This window comes from Chlorocebus sabaeus, chromosome 15 (genome assembly GCF_047675955.1).
Source record: "Chlorocebus sabaeus isolate Y175 chromosome 15, mChlSab1.0.hap1, whole genome shotgun sequence".
Classification (NCBI taxonomy): Eukaryota; Metazoa; Chordata; class Mammalia; order Primates; family Cercopithecidae; genus Chlorocebus; species Chlorocebus sabaeus.
The window spans coordinates 31,079,818-31,095,038 of NC_132918.1; the positions used below are offsets into that span (position 1 = coordinate 31,079,818).

At 40.3% G+C, this 15,221-nt stretch overlaps 1 protein-coding gene across 11 annotated transcripts in view; it reads right to left on the bottom strand.

Annotated features, from left to right (window-relative positions):
* Positions 1-6,406: 6,406 nt before the first annotated feature.
* SCHIP1 (schwannomin interacting protein 1) overlaps positions 6,407-15,221 on the bottom strand; it is a 164,967-nt gene continuing 156,152 nt past the window's right edge. For all 11 annotated transcript variants that reach the window (XM_038002297.2, XM_073023486.1, XM_038002298.2 and 8 more), the window contains 2 exons: positions 11,593-11,686; positions 6,407-7,047 (listed from right to left, as the gene is read on the bottom strand). In XM_038002297.2, coding sequence (XP_037858225.2) covers positions 6,996-7,047; positions 11,593-11,686 — 146 coding nt within the window. In that variant the 3' untranslated portion in view covers positions 6,407-6,995. The remainder of the gene's footprint in view (positions 7,048-11,592; positions 11,687-15,221) is intronic.

The following is a 15,221-nucleotide window of genomic DNA, read 5'->3' on the forward strand; positions in this document are numbered from 1 at the left end:
AACCTTGGCTACAAAGTGAAACCTAACTCTACAAAAAATTAAGAAAAAACTTAGCCAAGCATAGTGGCATGTGCCTATAGTCCTGGCTACCTGGGAGGCTGAGGCAAGAGAATCACTCAAGCCCAGGAGTTCAAAGCTGCAGTGAGCCATGATTATACCACTGCATTCCAGCCTAGGTGACAGAGCAAGACACTGTATCTTTAAAAAAAAAAAAAAAAAAAAAAAAAAGTTTTTATATATTCACGTATTGCCCCCCGATTCATTAAATCTCAGGTATTTAGCCCCTTCAAAGCTGCCGCTGACAAATGCCCTGTAAGCCTTAGCACACATGGGGTGGGCCTGGCTCTGAGCTTCACTGGGTCCCACTGTAGTGCCTGAAGAATGTCGTCACAGGAAACTGCAGATTGGTGACAGACAGGCCTGGCAGTGGCTCTAGTTTTTACTCTCATGGAAGCAAAACCCACCAGGCACTTTTTTGGCTAATGGGTTCAAGGCACCAAAATGCATTTGGAGGTGTTGGCCGTGGCAAGGCCTGCAGTGGCGCTGCCAAGGTCTGAAGATGCAGTCCCGGGTCCCCTGGCCTCTCACTGAGCAGCTATCCCATTCCCCAGTCCTCATGTTCAGCCAGGTTTCCTCTCCTGCTCTTATGCTGTCGCCCTGAAGGCCCAGCACTCTCACTTGCAGTGTGGTGAGACTGGTTTGCAAACTCCAAAAAGCCCCATGTCTGTCTTACTCCCACTCTTAGTTTAGCCAGAACTGCAGGGAGACAGATTTATTACTCCCATACAAACATTCCCCCACCTAATTATTCTTCCTGAGGCATTCATTACTTTCCCCAAAAAATTACTTAGAGCACCCGCCTGGTGTTCTATTCTCAATCTGATTTGCATCAGAGACAATGACACATTCTCAAATCAGCCTTCTGAGCAGCAGGGACAGGAGTCCTTCACTTTGATGGAAGGAGGAAGTGGATGCTTTGTGATAAATAGTAAAGCCCTTTCTCCCCAGTGCCTGTAAAATTCAACATCATTTTCACCTTGAACCCTTACATCGAAATTGCTCTCAAGGTGAAGTATGGATCCCTGGCTGACTTTCACATGCCCTTTCTAAACCTGGGGATGTTATGTGACCTAAAAAGCTCCTGCACAAGGTGAGATGACATGTCATTACAGACTGTAATTTCTACTGAGAACTAACACACATCTGGAAGGAAGTAACTTTATGAGGCAGAAAATTAAAGCACTCACTTCCAGCCTTGCCTATGCTTTACCACAGTCAGGATATACACCACTATTTTCTGAAAAGCCAAAAAAGCAAATAAGGTATTGATTGAATATAAAAGAAAAGAGAATCTGGTAGTAAATAATAAACAAGAAAGTCTGAATGCCTAGTCTGGAGGGTGAAAATAAAATCACTTTCCTCATAAGTATCACTTTACTACCTTGTACTCTTGTACTGGGGTGCAGGGAAGTGGATTCAGTCATTTTTAAAACAAGGACTGTGTTACAACCATAGGCAGAACATTGTTCTAGAACAGAGAAATGTACAGAAAGAAATTTGCTACAAAAAAGAATTTCTTATGATCAATTAGTCTTGGTGAATCATTTCTTACCAAAGCTACCAAATGAAATGGCTTTAGGATACTCACTCAGAAATTAAAAGGACATTTTCATTTTGCACAGCCGGGCCATTAATTCATGAATTATTTAATATAATGTTAATTTATACTGACAACTGACTATAAGCCTCAATTAAAATATCCTGAAAAACTCATTACCCATCAACCTATCTCATAATGAATGTGTCATATCCTATTTAGAAAAAATAAATGAACACCAGTGCAAATGGTAATTGTATATTGTATTTTGTGAGCATCAGAATTCAGCTGGGGTGGCAATAATCAAAGTGTGTCTTAAAGATCATAGAAACCTAAGACTTTTCCAGCTAGACACCAAATAGGTCTCCTGTTGTCACTTAACAATATTTGTGTTTCTGGCATCATCATAAATTCCATATTCTTGTTTCTGGCATGAATTGTTTGTTCATGACAAATCTCATTTTGATCAACTTCTGATTTCTGTCCTAATGGCTAAAGGAAAAGATGGAGCAGGGGAAAAGATTTAAACTAAACCGAAGAGGTCCGCTAACTGACAAAAGGGTCAATATCTGACCTAGAGATGATTTTCTATAGAAAAGAAGCAGTGTAGCGTGGTGGTTAAGAGCACAAGGTTTGTCTAACTGGGTCTGAGTTTCAGCTCTTTCTTAAACGATTATGGCTGTCCTCATTAAGGACTTGCATTACTTAGTGTAATGCTAGCTGTTGTAACAGATTCAATGCAGTATAAAGGCACACATGTAATCATAGTTTATTTTTCACTTTTTTTTTCCAGTTTGAGGTGAATCCTATTGGATGGCAGGTAACTCTCTCCATGCAGTTTTTCCAGATGGAAAAACCCAGATTTTTTCCATCTGGTGGCTCTGCATCCCTCTAGGTTCTTGTGATTATAGCTGATACAAGGAGAAAGAGAATGGAGAGGGCAAGCCCTTTCTTCTAAGCCTTGGCTAGAATTAAGGCACATCACATCCACTGACATTCCATTGGTAAAAATGTGTCATGGGATCACATCTAGGGCCAAGGGGCAGAGGGCTGGGAATGTCTCTCTAGCCATTTCCCAATAACAATTCCAAAACTATAAACATGGTGGAAAAGTATGAATTTTAGCAGATTGGTAGCTAAAAGGGCTGTTTATCAGAGATGACAAATTCTGCGGAAGGAAATTTTTCAGATCTTAGATTAGATTTGAGGGTAACTGAGGGATTAAAAAAAAAAATCAACGAGTCATGGAGGATTAAACTGGAGAACAGTGAGATTAAATCTGAAGGAAAGTCAGTCCCAGGGGCTCATCCCTTGGCTAAGAGGAGAGGCATCATACATCAGAAGAGTAGAGTGATGTCAGTTAACGGAGGCGTCAAAAGGCAGAGTCCTAATGATTAGAGCTTCTCATTGGGCCAGTCTTCAAGGGAAGACTGTCTGCTTGGTTCTGTGCTGGGGACTACAGTTACAAGGGTGGCTGAAGTTTGCCTCTACCCTTAAAGAGGAAATAGAGAAAAATCTGTACTCAGGAGGTAGAGGAGAGCTTTTGGAGGCTAAAAGTGTGTGTGTGCGTGCGCGTGTGTGTGTGTGTGAGAGAGAGAGAGGCTCTAGTTGAATCTTTGAAGATGAGAATGTGTTGGTGTGGTCAAATTTCATTGCAAGGAATCAAACTTCTCTGCAATTGCCCCTCCTGGTCTTCCCTACCTTAATTAGCTCTCTGTACTCTGAAGTATTTAAGCAGTACCAAGGAATGGTTAAAGAAAAAGTGAGGTAATCACAGAATAAAAGGTAAAAATAGATGTTAGGTACAAGCATAATTATTGGATCACTGTTTCTGGTGGCAGAAATCTGAAAAGATATAAGGTATGTTCTACCAACACTGGGGATTACTACAAAGGTATTAAAAAGAATGACTTTGGGCCGGTCACGGTGGCTCATGCCTGTAATCTCAGCACTTTGGGAGGCCGAAGTGGGCAGATTACCTACGGTCAGGAGTTCAAGACCAGCCTGGCTAACATGGTGAAACCCCGTCTCTACTAAAAATACAAAATTAGCCAGGTGTGGTGGTACACACCTGTAATCCCAGCCACTCAGGAGGTTGAGGCAGGAGAATTGCTTGAACCTGGGAGGTGGAGGTTGCACTAAGCTGAGATTGTGCCACTGCACTCCAGCCTAGGCAACACAGCGAGACTCTGGCTCAAAAAAAAAAAAAAAAAAAAGAAAAAAGAAAAAAAGAAAACAGTAACTTTGATCTGTATGTCCTGACCTGGAAGGATGTCTATGGATAAAGCAAGCTACAGAGATCCTACCTTTGTAAAGACAAATAGAAATATAAAACCCCATGCGTGTGTATCTATATAAGCATAGAGAAATGTGTTAGAATGCATTCCAAGTTTTTGCACTGGTATTTGGAGGAGGGAGTGGGACTTGCAATTATTAACCTTTCCCTTAAGCATCACCGTTTTGTAAATTAATAATTAATAAACAGGAAACAAAACTACAAGGATGCCTTAAATCTCAGAAACTGGTAAAATTCAGAATGTTCCCACCACCTGAGCTCTGATCATTTACTTTTCATTCAACATTTATTTATTCAGTATTTCCTGAGTGTCAGGTACCTTCATAAACATTATTCAGTCTTTATAATAATCTGAGGAGATAGTATTTACAGGTGATGAGATAAGACACAGACAGCTTTAGGAACTTGCTCAGGGTCAAATCCGTGGGAAGATGGAGTCAGCATTTGTGGTCAGTCCCTTCTGGCCTCAGAACCTGCACACTCTCATCTACGCCTCACTCTCTAAAAATGGGGAAGAGAAGCAGAACTTGATTTTTGAGGTTGGTTAGTCTAGCATTCTAAGCCGGTAAAGGTCCTAGTTTACATGTGGAAGGATGATCTAGAGCAGGTAAGAATCCTGTTGGATATAATCCCAGTCCTTGCTGATAAGCGAAAGCAAAATTACTGGAAAGACTCAATCTCAAAAGAATCCCCTTAGAGAGTGACATTTCTACCATGGGCAGAGAAGGCTGAAAGGGGCACCAGTAAATTGAATGTAATTCTCCTCTGAGTATCTCAGGGCATGGTGGGAAGAATAATTGTATTATCAGCTAGGCTTTGACCCAGAGGTATTCTGAGAGGCCCTCTGTGGGTATAATCTCATTTTTTCTCTTTTCTTCTCCAGTTGGGAGCTATTCGGTTATGATTATGGGCTTCAAACAATTAGAAGAACTTAGAAGCCATGAATTTCTTTACAACATGCATTTCTAGCCAGAGATTGCATGGCTTAAGACACAGAGAAAATGCATTTCTAAATTTTTACTGGAACTCGCAGTTCTGGCAAGGATTTTAAAATGTAAGTCTTTTGTAGTGGGCTGAGTTTTAGCTCCAGGGCTCCAGGTTGTGAGTGCCACCACAGGAGGTTCAGAAGGCCACACTACCTTCTCTTGCTTGGACACAGGCATTTTCCATAGCACTCTTTCCAGCTCTGCTCTCCCCACAGATTGCAAACTAATAGAAATATAATATTTTTTAATTAGAAAAAAACTAGATACTTAGAAACATGGTTTAACAAAGCTAAAGAAAAGAAGAAAGTGGAAGTCAATGGTTCTCAACATGAGAATCTCCTGGAGACCTTTAAATGCCTCAGTGCCCAGGCTATACCCCAGACCATTTAAGTCAGTCCATGGGGGCGGGACCCAGGCACCAGTGGTTTCTAAGGCTCTCCAGGTGGTTCCACTGTGCAGCTAGAGACAAGAGCCACTGGCTCACTGACCAACATTCTCACCCAGTAGAAGCAGCAACGACGGTCCAGCAGCTGTGCTTGGATTCACAGGGCTGGGATCACCCCAGGAGATCCCTGACAGCTGGTGTGGGAATTCAGGGCCCAGTCAGAGACCTCTGGGCAGCCTAGGGCCCCACTCTTAAGCTCAGTAGCGAGCAGCAACCTGTCCTCCTCAACAGCCAACTCACAAAAACCAAAATACATTTATGAACTGTGTTCTTTTTCTATTCTAAATGGAAATAACTTGTTTGAGGCCCACAAAAAATGACTAGTGTTACACTTTAAGATTACCTATTTTGCGAAACAGAAGGCTGTCTAGGAACATTGGCAAATCTTTTTAATTCCTTACAATACTTAGGATCTGAGTATTTTTGAGAAAGGAAAATGGAGACAGTTGTCTAAAGTTCTATCTTCAGATTACATCATGGACCTTGGAGTGAAACCAGGTGGTCCGTGGGTGGTTCTGGAATGTTGAATTGTTCATCTTTGCTTTAGTTTATGGGTACCTAATCACTACATGAATATTAGCTAATTAAATCTATTTTCTGAAACTCTCCACTTATTAAGAAACAGTCTGTAACTGCTTTAGACTTCGAATCTTCTTTCATGAGACCAACAGAATGGTTAAAAATTTGAAAATAGCAACAACGGGCCTTGGAGAAAGAGTAAATGCAAGCATCATTCGTTCACGTGGTGAATTTAGTAAATGGAGTTTGATACAGTCATAGTGCCCTAACAAGACCAGCAGCTATTAAATACTAACGTGCTACAATTCCAGATGGATCACTTAAGCAATAACAGAAGTGCAGGCTCTGATGCTACTGACCTTTGGTATTCTTCGGATCACTCTCTCACACACACATACTCACAGACATGCACTCACACTCATAATTTTCTGGGCAATTTGCCACCTTGTGTGTCTTCTACAGCAATTAGTTTTTTCACTGACAAAAGTTTCCTGGTGGGGAATTTAGTTGGAGAGGGGTTAAGCCATTATAAGGCTTGCTAGTGAGCAAAAAGACATATCATATGAAACAAAGTTTTAATTTTTATTTTACATATTTATACATAAAACTTTCAAGGAACCCTCTGAATCCAACAGAATGTTAATAGCACATCTAAAAAGGAACTTCAGGTAGTCAACATTCACAAAATGTTGAAAACTGAGTAAAATATACATATTACGGAGAGCTACAACTTCACTACGAGGCAGGCATGTATTTTTTGACTTGTATAGCACCGTCATTTACAGTTCTTCTTTAAAACTACAGTGAAGAATGAAAAGTAGTCAATGGGAAAATACTGTTCCAACTTAAAATCTCTAAACAAATAAAAATAAAGTTAAAACTACTCTCTTTTATTAACCGTGATTTGTGGTGGTGTCAGTACTGTACATTTTTTGTAACAGTATTTTATTAAAATGCCTGATATTAAGTGGCACAAGTAAAAAATTAAAATAAATTAAGAAGCAAAGGCCAATCACTGGACATTAAGCTTCAGACATTATCAATGACTAACACTGATATTTGTTTGTTTCTGCACCACCTTTAGCAACAGCATTTTTACAACCACAGAAGCAAAATAAATTCTAGCTTGTTCTCTGGTTGAATGGCTTCTTTTCACTTTGCAGGCATTTTCTCTGCCATGTGCTTCTGCTGACTTTCAGCATGTCTGTAAAATAATTAATACAATTATTTAGCATTATGTAGAAAGATCCAAACTGCTTTTCAATCAGTAGCTACAGCATCCTGCAAACTGAAGCTCAGAGTTACTGACAGTGAAATACATGAGAATCAAGAAAAAGTACGTTATTCAAACTCTTTGAACTCTGATTTGAACTCCTTAATTTTTACATTTTGTGTATGATTCCTTTTATTTAGTAAGCCACTGGATGAACCTGAGACTTATAGACATTACTACTTTTAAGAAGAAAAGTTATGTTTGAAAATGAAAAGAAATAAACATCTGGGATACTTTTATCAACAAATATTAAATATGTGTCTTCCACGGGTCCTGATACTGGGGATTTGATGGTAAGCAAGAAAATGAGGTCTTTGTTCTCATGGGGAATATGTTCCAATGGAGAGAGACAGGAAAGGAATAAATAGCAAACAAGGAAATAACCAGATGGAAATAAGCATGAAGCCCAAAGTCGAAACAAGGTGTTCTGATGAGAGTAACTGAGTGACTACTTATATCTAAGGACACATGCAGACACAGACCTCGATATTAACTAAGACTCCTGACAGAAACCTGGAGCCAAAAATCTAATTCACTCCTGCAAAAGCCAATGTCTAACAAATGGCAGGTCTTCGTGGATGTAAAGATATTCCATGTTTGCATGTTTTTTCCCCCAATTAATCCTAAGGGCATGGTCTTGGCAGTGAGGATAGGGTGAGTCTTCTTATTTACCAAGCTCTATTATGGGCCAGGTCTGGTGGCTCATGCCTGTAATTCTAGCACCCTGGGAGGCGAGGCTGGTGGATCACGCGAGGTCAGGAGTTTGAGACCAGCCTGACCAACGTGGCAAAACCCTGTCTTTACTGAAAATACAAAAATTAGCTGGGCATGGTGGTGTGCGCCTGTAATCCCAGCTATTCAGGAGGCTGAGGCAGGAAAATTGCTTGAACTCGGGAGGCCGTGGTCCCAGTGAGTCGAGACCGTGCCATTGCACTCCAGCCTGGGTGACAAGAGGGAAACTCCGTCTCAAAAAAAACAAACAAAACCAAAACAAGCTTTATTATGACCTGTGAACCCAAAAATAGGCCAGTGAAGCAGCTAGACAGTGGGGCAGAGTTAGACAGTGGGGCAGAGGGGGAGGAGTGTGACCAAGCTGTTTACATCACTTGAATGGTCACTTCTCAGAGAACGATGGGGTTTGAAGGCTGCAAAAGACAATGGTTTTAAAGGACGATTTTAGGAAATGATAAATTTGGCAAGAGAAAAACATCTAGGACTGTGGTTTCCAGCTATAATCAAAGGTTTAGGTATAGTTTGTGTGCTGCCTGGACTTCAGTAGTCAGTGATGTCAAGTTGAACCCACTGGTTTTATGCAGAGTGTGTCATATCAGGGAAGACAAACTACAAATACTTTCAGAAACAGGGGAGTGACAACAGTGTCCTTGCCACACTCAGCAGCCCATCAATAAATGGCACTATTCAACTAACATTAAAGGTACTCAGGAAAAAGTACCTTATCAATAGCTCTCCATTCCTTAAAAAATCTGTCCCCTTTAGCAGAACATCTCATGGCCCTGTTGATGTGTAACAAGAATCAAATATTTTCATAACTAACTCATATGCCTCACTTAAGCAAATCCAGATCAAGATATTTTGATGCCTAGTGAACTTGATTCCACTGTAGCTAATTACATTACAGTTCTCACAGCAATTTTTAAATACACTACTCTGTACACACATGCACACACACTGCTATGCACATGCACACACATACATCAAAATGTTTTCCAAGAAGGAAAGCAGGACAGATGGCACGCAACTTCAGAAAATATTGAAAATTGGGTAATTTTTTGAGACATAAATAAAATAGTGAATTTCATTAAAATTTTAAACAAAGGAGGGAAAGAGTTTCAGTCCATAAAACTAAAAGGTTCTTATCAGCAAGTTATATAAGAGTCCCTATTAGGATTTGTTTCACTGAAGCCCCACCAAAACTCTTTTTTTTTTTTTTAATCAACAATTGCTATTGAGGGCTTACTATGTGCCCAGCAGGCCCTGTGCTAGGCTCTGGGGACACAGTAATGAATGAAAATGACCTCACCTCTGTTTTCAGGGAATTCATTGTCAGGTGGGGAGAGACAGCAAAGGAAACACAGTGCCATAAGGCTCCACATGACAGAGATGAGATGCTGTTAGGAACACTGAGGAGAAGGTCTTAACACAGTCTTATGATCAAAAGCAGGTCATATAATTGCTGGTGCTGTTTTGTAGACCCACCACATGGCTGTTCATGTGCTGGAAACATGCCAGCATGGAATGACCCTGACACGCCAGGGTGAACTCCCCTGGGAATAGTCCTGATTTACATGGAGGTGTAATAAGTTTAATGCACTGACAATCCATACGAGAGGAGAATGAATGCTAAAGAGCCAAGTGTTTGGAGGTCAGGGAGGGCTTCTCCAAAGAAGCATCACCCAAACCTGTGGTTCTCAAATTTGGCTATGCATGAGAATTATCTAGGAGCTTTAAAAAAATTCTCATGCCCAGGCTAGCCCACAAGAATAATTAAATAAGAATATCTGGGGTAGGATCCAGGTATCACTATTGCATAAGCCTCCCCACATGGTTGTGTTGTGCAACCCAAATTGAGAACTACTGATGAATGGACATCTGGAATAGTAGGAGTTCTATAGGTAAAGGGAAGAGGTGGATCACATGTCCCAGCAGTACCCACAGCTACCCCTTCCGCCTTCTGAGATCTGGCTGTAGGACTCTGGGGCTGCTGCCTTTAGGGATGTTTAAGTATCCTCAGGTCCCTCCAATGAGGAAAGTTACTTTTCTGCAGCCAGGAGCAGATGTAGAAGCTTCTTTTCACCAAGAGAAAGGCTAGGCAAGGACATCATGCCCCTGGGGCCTATGGTAGGACTGCCCCAATTCAAAGGATGCCACCAACACCTTTAAATTAGTGACTCCTCTCCTTTTAACTCCATGGTTTTGCCTGCCCTGTTTCCGATGGTCACACCATCTGAAAGTTATAAAAACATACACTGCAAACCTAAGTATTAGCCTAACACTTAGAAGAGGCAGGGACTCTCACCATCCTCCTTGCCAAAAAGAAATGCCAATACTATTTTGAGAAACAGAGAAAAGATCTCTGCTGTCACAGGTAAATCATAGTTTGCAAGAGTTTATATATTTTTCAAAAAAAATGTAGGTCCTGATTGTATATTTCACCATGGATTTCCCATAATCTTAACACCTGCATGCAAACTTCTTGAACTAACAAAAAAGGGATGTTTTATAATTGCTGGTGGTGTAGTGCCTGAATACATCTTTAGATGGCAATAATATTATTTGAGTGTTATTGTGATATTTCAGATGCAGGCAAATATGTTCAAAGAGTATGAGAAGGCTTACTGTTTTGTTTTGTTTTTGGCTAGGGATAAGGCAATATAATATGTAAAACATACAAAACAGTGCTGCCCGTAACTCTTAAAAAAGAAAGCTTCAACATCTTTTTCCAGCATTTTGCTACTAAAACCATTTTTTATATCATTGCATCACTAGACAATTATTTTAGCCATCATTACACATTGAGATGAGGTCCTATGGTAGGTGCTGGGAGCATTATTATCACTACATATGCTTTCAAGCTTCTCTGGGATTGTTGTAGATCATGTGGTTAACTCCTTACATCATTGTGACAAGAGGTGTTCCTTCTTTGCAGAGCCTTCTACTCTCTAAATACTATTTCTGGGATTAATAGCAATGACTGTCTCTTGGTTTAAAGATTCCATATGGACCGTCTCAGAAAAGATGCCATAGTAAATATGTGCTTATAGGAACGTTTACAGCATTCCATGTACTTTATATGCTTACAGTGATATGCTTTACTGCAAGGAAATCTGCAAAGAAATGCAAAATTTTGACCAGCATTAGCCTAGTTTCCTTGTCCCCTAGGAAGTGAAGCATTCTTTTTACCTCTTTAAAAAGAGGAAGTTGGAGCAAAGCCCAGCTAAAAACTCAAGTCCTGGAGTTTCTCCACAGTGAGAACAATCTGGTGGCACTGTGGCTGCAGAGAGATGCCAGTGTCCCTGCCTTCTGGGCATGGCAGAGGCGATCAAGAACTGGATCATATAAGAGCTTGTGCTTTGGAGAACTCATCACATGGATGCTTGTCTGGAAACATGCCAGCATGACATGGCTTATGCCCAGCTTCCCAGGGGACAGTCCTTCAAGGTAAAGTCCTCCAAGACCAGAACTACTGACCTGATTTAGGTGGAGATGTGAGAAGTAAAGCACTGATAATTCATCACAAGTGGGTTGCTACCAAATGGTTGCTAACAAGCATGCATTTGGTAGGGACAATGGAATTCTGCTTCTCCTCCATCTGAACAGCTGGCACCAGCAAAGGCAAGGTGGGTTATTCATGGAAGTAGAGGAAGAAGTTCTCTAGAGCTAGTTTTTGCCTAATGCTTAGATTTCAGACCACCCTGGGCTTCATTTCTTCTTTGGCAAGAGTGAAGCCACACTGACCTGGTCAAGTCTTCGATGTCCACCAGCATGGCATCCTGCTCTGTGTGCAGCTCATCTCGGATGAGAAGCAGCTGGACCAATTCTTCATTCAAGCCTGTGGCAAATAAAAGAGCATTTAAAAACAGATAAAACTGCCTCCAAGTCAGAATGTGTAACTATTTACAAACCGGTATACACACAAACAGCTACACATAATAGGAAAGATATTTTTGTAAAAGGTTAGACTTCTTATGTTGCAGAAACATGTCTAATTTGCATAATTATAGAGGTGTGGGAAGAAAAGGAGTCAAGTAGGAACTATTTCCAATTACCTTCATATTAAGGTGGGAAAATAAATGTTAGCTGTTAGGAGACTAGCTTGTTAGAAAAAGCAGGTTTTGTTTTGAAGAAATGTGAACAACAAAGCCTGGAGCACATTAAGTTTTCCATCCTTCAGCTTCAGGACTCTCCCCTCACACTGACAGTCAGGAGGGCCTTGAGGCCTGACTACTACATCAGATGCCGGCTGAAAGGAAGGTATGCCAGGCGTGCTCAAAGCCTTCACACGGCCCTAGGAAAGGAGAAGCCCTAGGTGCAGGTTGTTTGGGAGAAAGTATTATCTGAAGATATTGGAAAGTCAGATTTGTAATATAGTTAGATATGTAAGACCTGAAGAAATAACTCCTGAAATTTCTAAACAACAGGGTGCCAAGGAAAATATTACTTAAGACTTACTCTTTCTTTTCTTTTCTTTCTCTCTTTCTTTCTTTCTTTCTTTCTTTCTTTCTTTCTTTCTTTCTTTCTTTCTTTCTTTCTTTCTTTCTTTCTTTCTTTTCTTTCTTTCTTTCTTTCTTTCTTTTCTTTCTTTTCTTTCTTTCTTTCTTTCTTTCTTTCTTTCTTTCTTTCTTTCTTTCTCTTTCTTTCTTTCTTTCTTTCTTTCTTTCTTTCTTTCTTTCTTTCTTTCTTTCTTTCTCTTTTCTTTCTTTCTTTCCTCTCTCTCTTTTCTTTCTTTCTTTTTCTTTCCTTTCTCTCTCTCTCTTTCTTTCCCTCCCTCCTTCCTTCCTTCCTTCCTTCCTTCCTTCCTTCCTTCCTTCCTTCCTTCCTTCCTTCCTTCGTTCTCTTTCTCTCCTCTCTTTCTCTCTCCCTCTCTCTTTCTCTCTTTCTTTCTGTTTGAAATGGAGTCTCACTGTGCCGGCTAGGCTGGAGTGCAGTGGCGCGATCTCAGCTCATTGCAACCTCCATCTCTCTCTCTCTCTCTCTTTCTTTTTGAAATGGAGTCTCACTCTGCCGCCCAGGCTGGAGTGCAGTGGCGCGATCTTGGCTCATTGCAACCTCCACCTCTCTCTCTTTCCTTCTTTCCTTCCTTCCTTCCTTCCTTCCTTCCTTCCTTCCTTCCTTCCTTCCTTCTTTCCTTCCTTCCTTCAAAGACAGGGTTTTGCCTTGTTAGCCAGGATGGTCTTGATCTCCTGACCTCGTGATTTGTCCACCTCGGTCTCCCAAAGTGCTGGGATTACAGGTGTGAGCCATTGCACTTGGGCCCGAAATATTTCTAATCTCCCTGAAATCAGTGCACTGGGTTAATTGGGCTCCTGCCACTGAAAAACATGAACAAGCAAAAGCTCTCTCTTGCTTTTTCCCTCAGAGAAGCTAAGCATTACAGCTGCTAGTCCCAGATACATGGGAGACAGTACCCATCTAGCAAGAGCTCTAGGCAGGAAAACAAAAGATAGAATGGGGGTGATCAGACAGGTCCCCCTCGGAAATGCTTTTAAATATCCTGACTTCAAATGATGCATTTATCTGCCTTTAGGTCAAACTAGTTTCCAATTTTAAAAAGAGAGCCAAAAAAAAAAAATCACACAAAGAGGTCTAAAATTTCATCTGTTCCTGAAAAGGACTAGATGGCAATTTTAGTGTTTAAAAGTCTAAGGAAGATGTTTTAGTGGTAAAATATCAGAAAGCGTTTTCAGTACTTGAAAGAATAACAACTCTAGTAATTAATTTTCAACTAAAATTAAAATGTAGTTGTAGAATTTTTTTTAAATCCTGTGAATCTATGGTTTCTTAATCAAAATGTTTGACTCTTTCTCTTAATTTTAGAACAATATTCCATGTGTTAACTTGGCACTGAATATATCCAATTTTTTATTTGGATCTTGTGGAAAAATTTCATTTTTTCCAGTGTGCACTTGGGTAGCCTTTTATACTATCACTTAGTAGAGTGTCTACATATCTGAACCCTTAATGCATAGAATTTTTTTTCAATATGAAGTTTTAAGCTTTTTATTATGGAAAATTTTCAAACTGTTACATGAGCAGAGAAAACAGTTTAATGAATTTCCATGTATCTAACTAGCTTTAACAATTTTCAACTCATGGCCAAGCTTGGATCATTTCTCCGACTTCTACTGGATTATTTTAAAGCAAATTCCAGTTATCACAATATTTTATCTGTAAATGCTTTAGTATGTATGTCTAAAAGACAGGGGTTTTCTTTTCTTTTCTTTTTTAGAGATGGAGTCTCGCTGTGTCACCCAGGCTAGAGTGCAGTGGCGCAATCTCGGCTCACTGCAAGCTCCGCCTCCTAGGTTCATGCCATTCTCCTGCCTCAGCCTCCTGAGTAGCTGGGACTACAGACATCCACCACCATGCCCAGCTAATTTTTTGTATTTGTAATAGAGATGGGGTTTCACTGTGTTAGCCAGGATGGTCTCGATCTCCTGACCTCATGATCCGCCCGCCTCGGCCTCCCAAAGTGCTGGGATTATAGGCGTGAGCCACCGTGCCTGGCCGGCTTTTCTTTTTTAAATTCACATAACTGCAACACCTTTATCACACCTAAAATAAATCAATCTTTACTAAAACATTCAGTTAGTATTCAAATTTCCCTGTTTGGCTCATAAATGCTCTTTTCTTTTTATAGTTGGTTTATTTGAATGCATTTGGTTGGCATATCTCTTGAATTTCTTTTAATCTGTAATATCATATAATTACACAGACTCATTCCTCCCTGGGGCTGAAGAGATTGTGAATTTATCTGGCTTAACCAAACTGCCTAAGTGAGAATGTTCTCTCTTTCATCAGGCCAAGCAAACTGCCTATTCTCTGCATGACCAATCACCTTGAGTGAGCACCACTCACCACTCCCTGTGGCCACTTCTGTTAAAGGTCTTTCTTTATTCTGGGGAGAAAAGTCCGTATTTTTGTCACCCTGTAATTTTCACATATTGGTTCCACACACTTCTACCATCTGGAGTCCCAGGAAATGTGTCTAATTTAATTTTATTGATGATGATGATACCTATGATGAATGTGTATACAACTAAAGTAGAGAGTATACTTGTACAGCAAATGACTTGTAACTACTGAATTGTGTTCCAGAAACAGGTGTTGTAAGTCAGGTACATGCACTGTGCTAGGAGCTGGAGATTTAAAATAAATAAAAGGGACCTGTAACTATTGTGAATCTTTAAAAATTCTTAAAGCTTCTGAACATTTTACAGCTAAAACAAATAACAACAACAAAAAAGAGCCTTGTAATTCTCTTATTTTCCTGGCAATCACATAGGAACCCAATGAAATGTTGTATGAAAAAATTGGACCAAGGACGTGGCACTATTCCATGATGTTTTACATTGAATATCCTATTT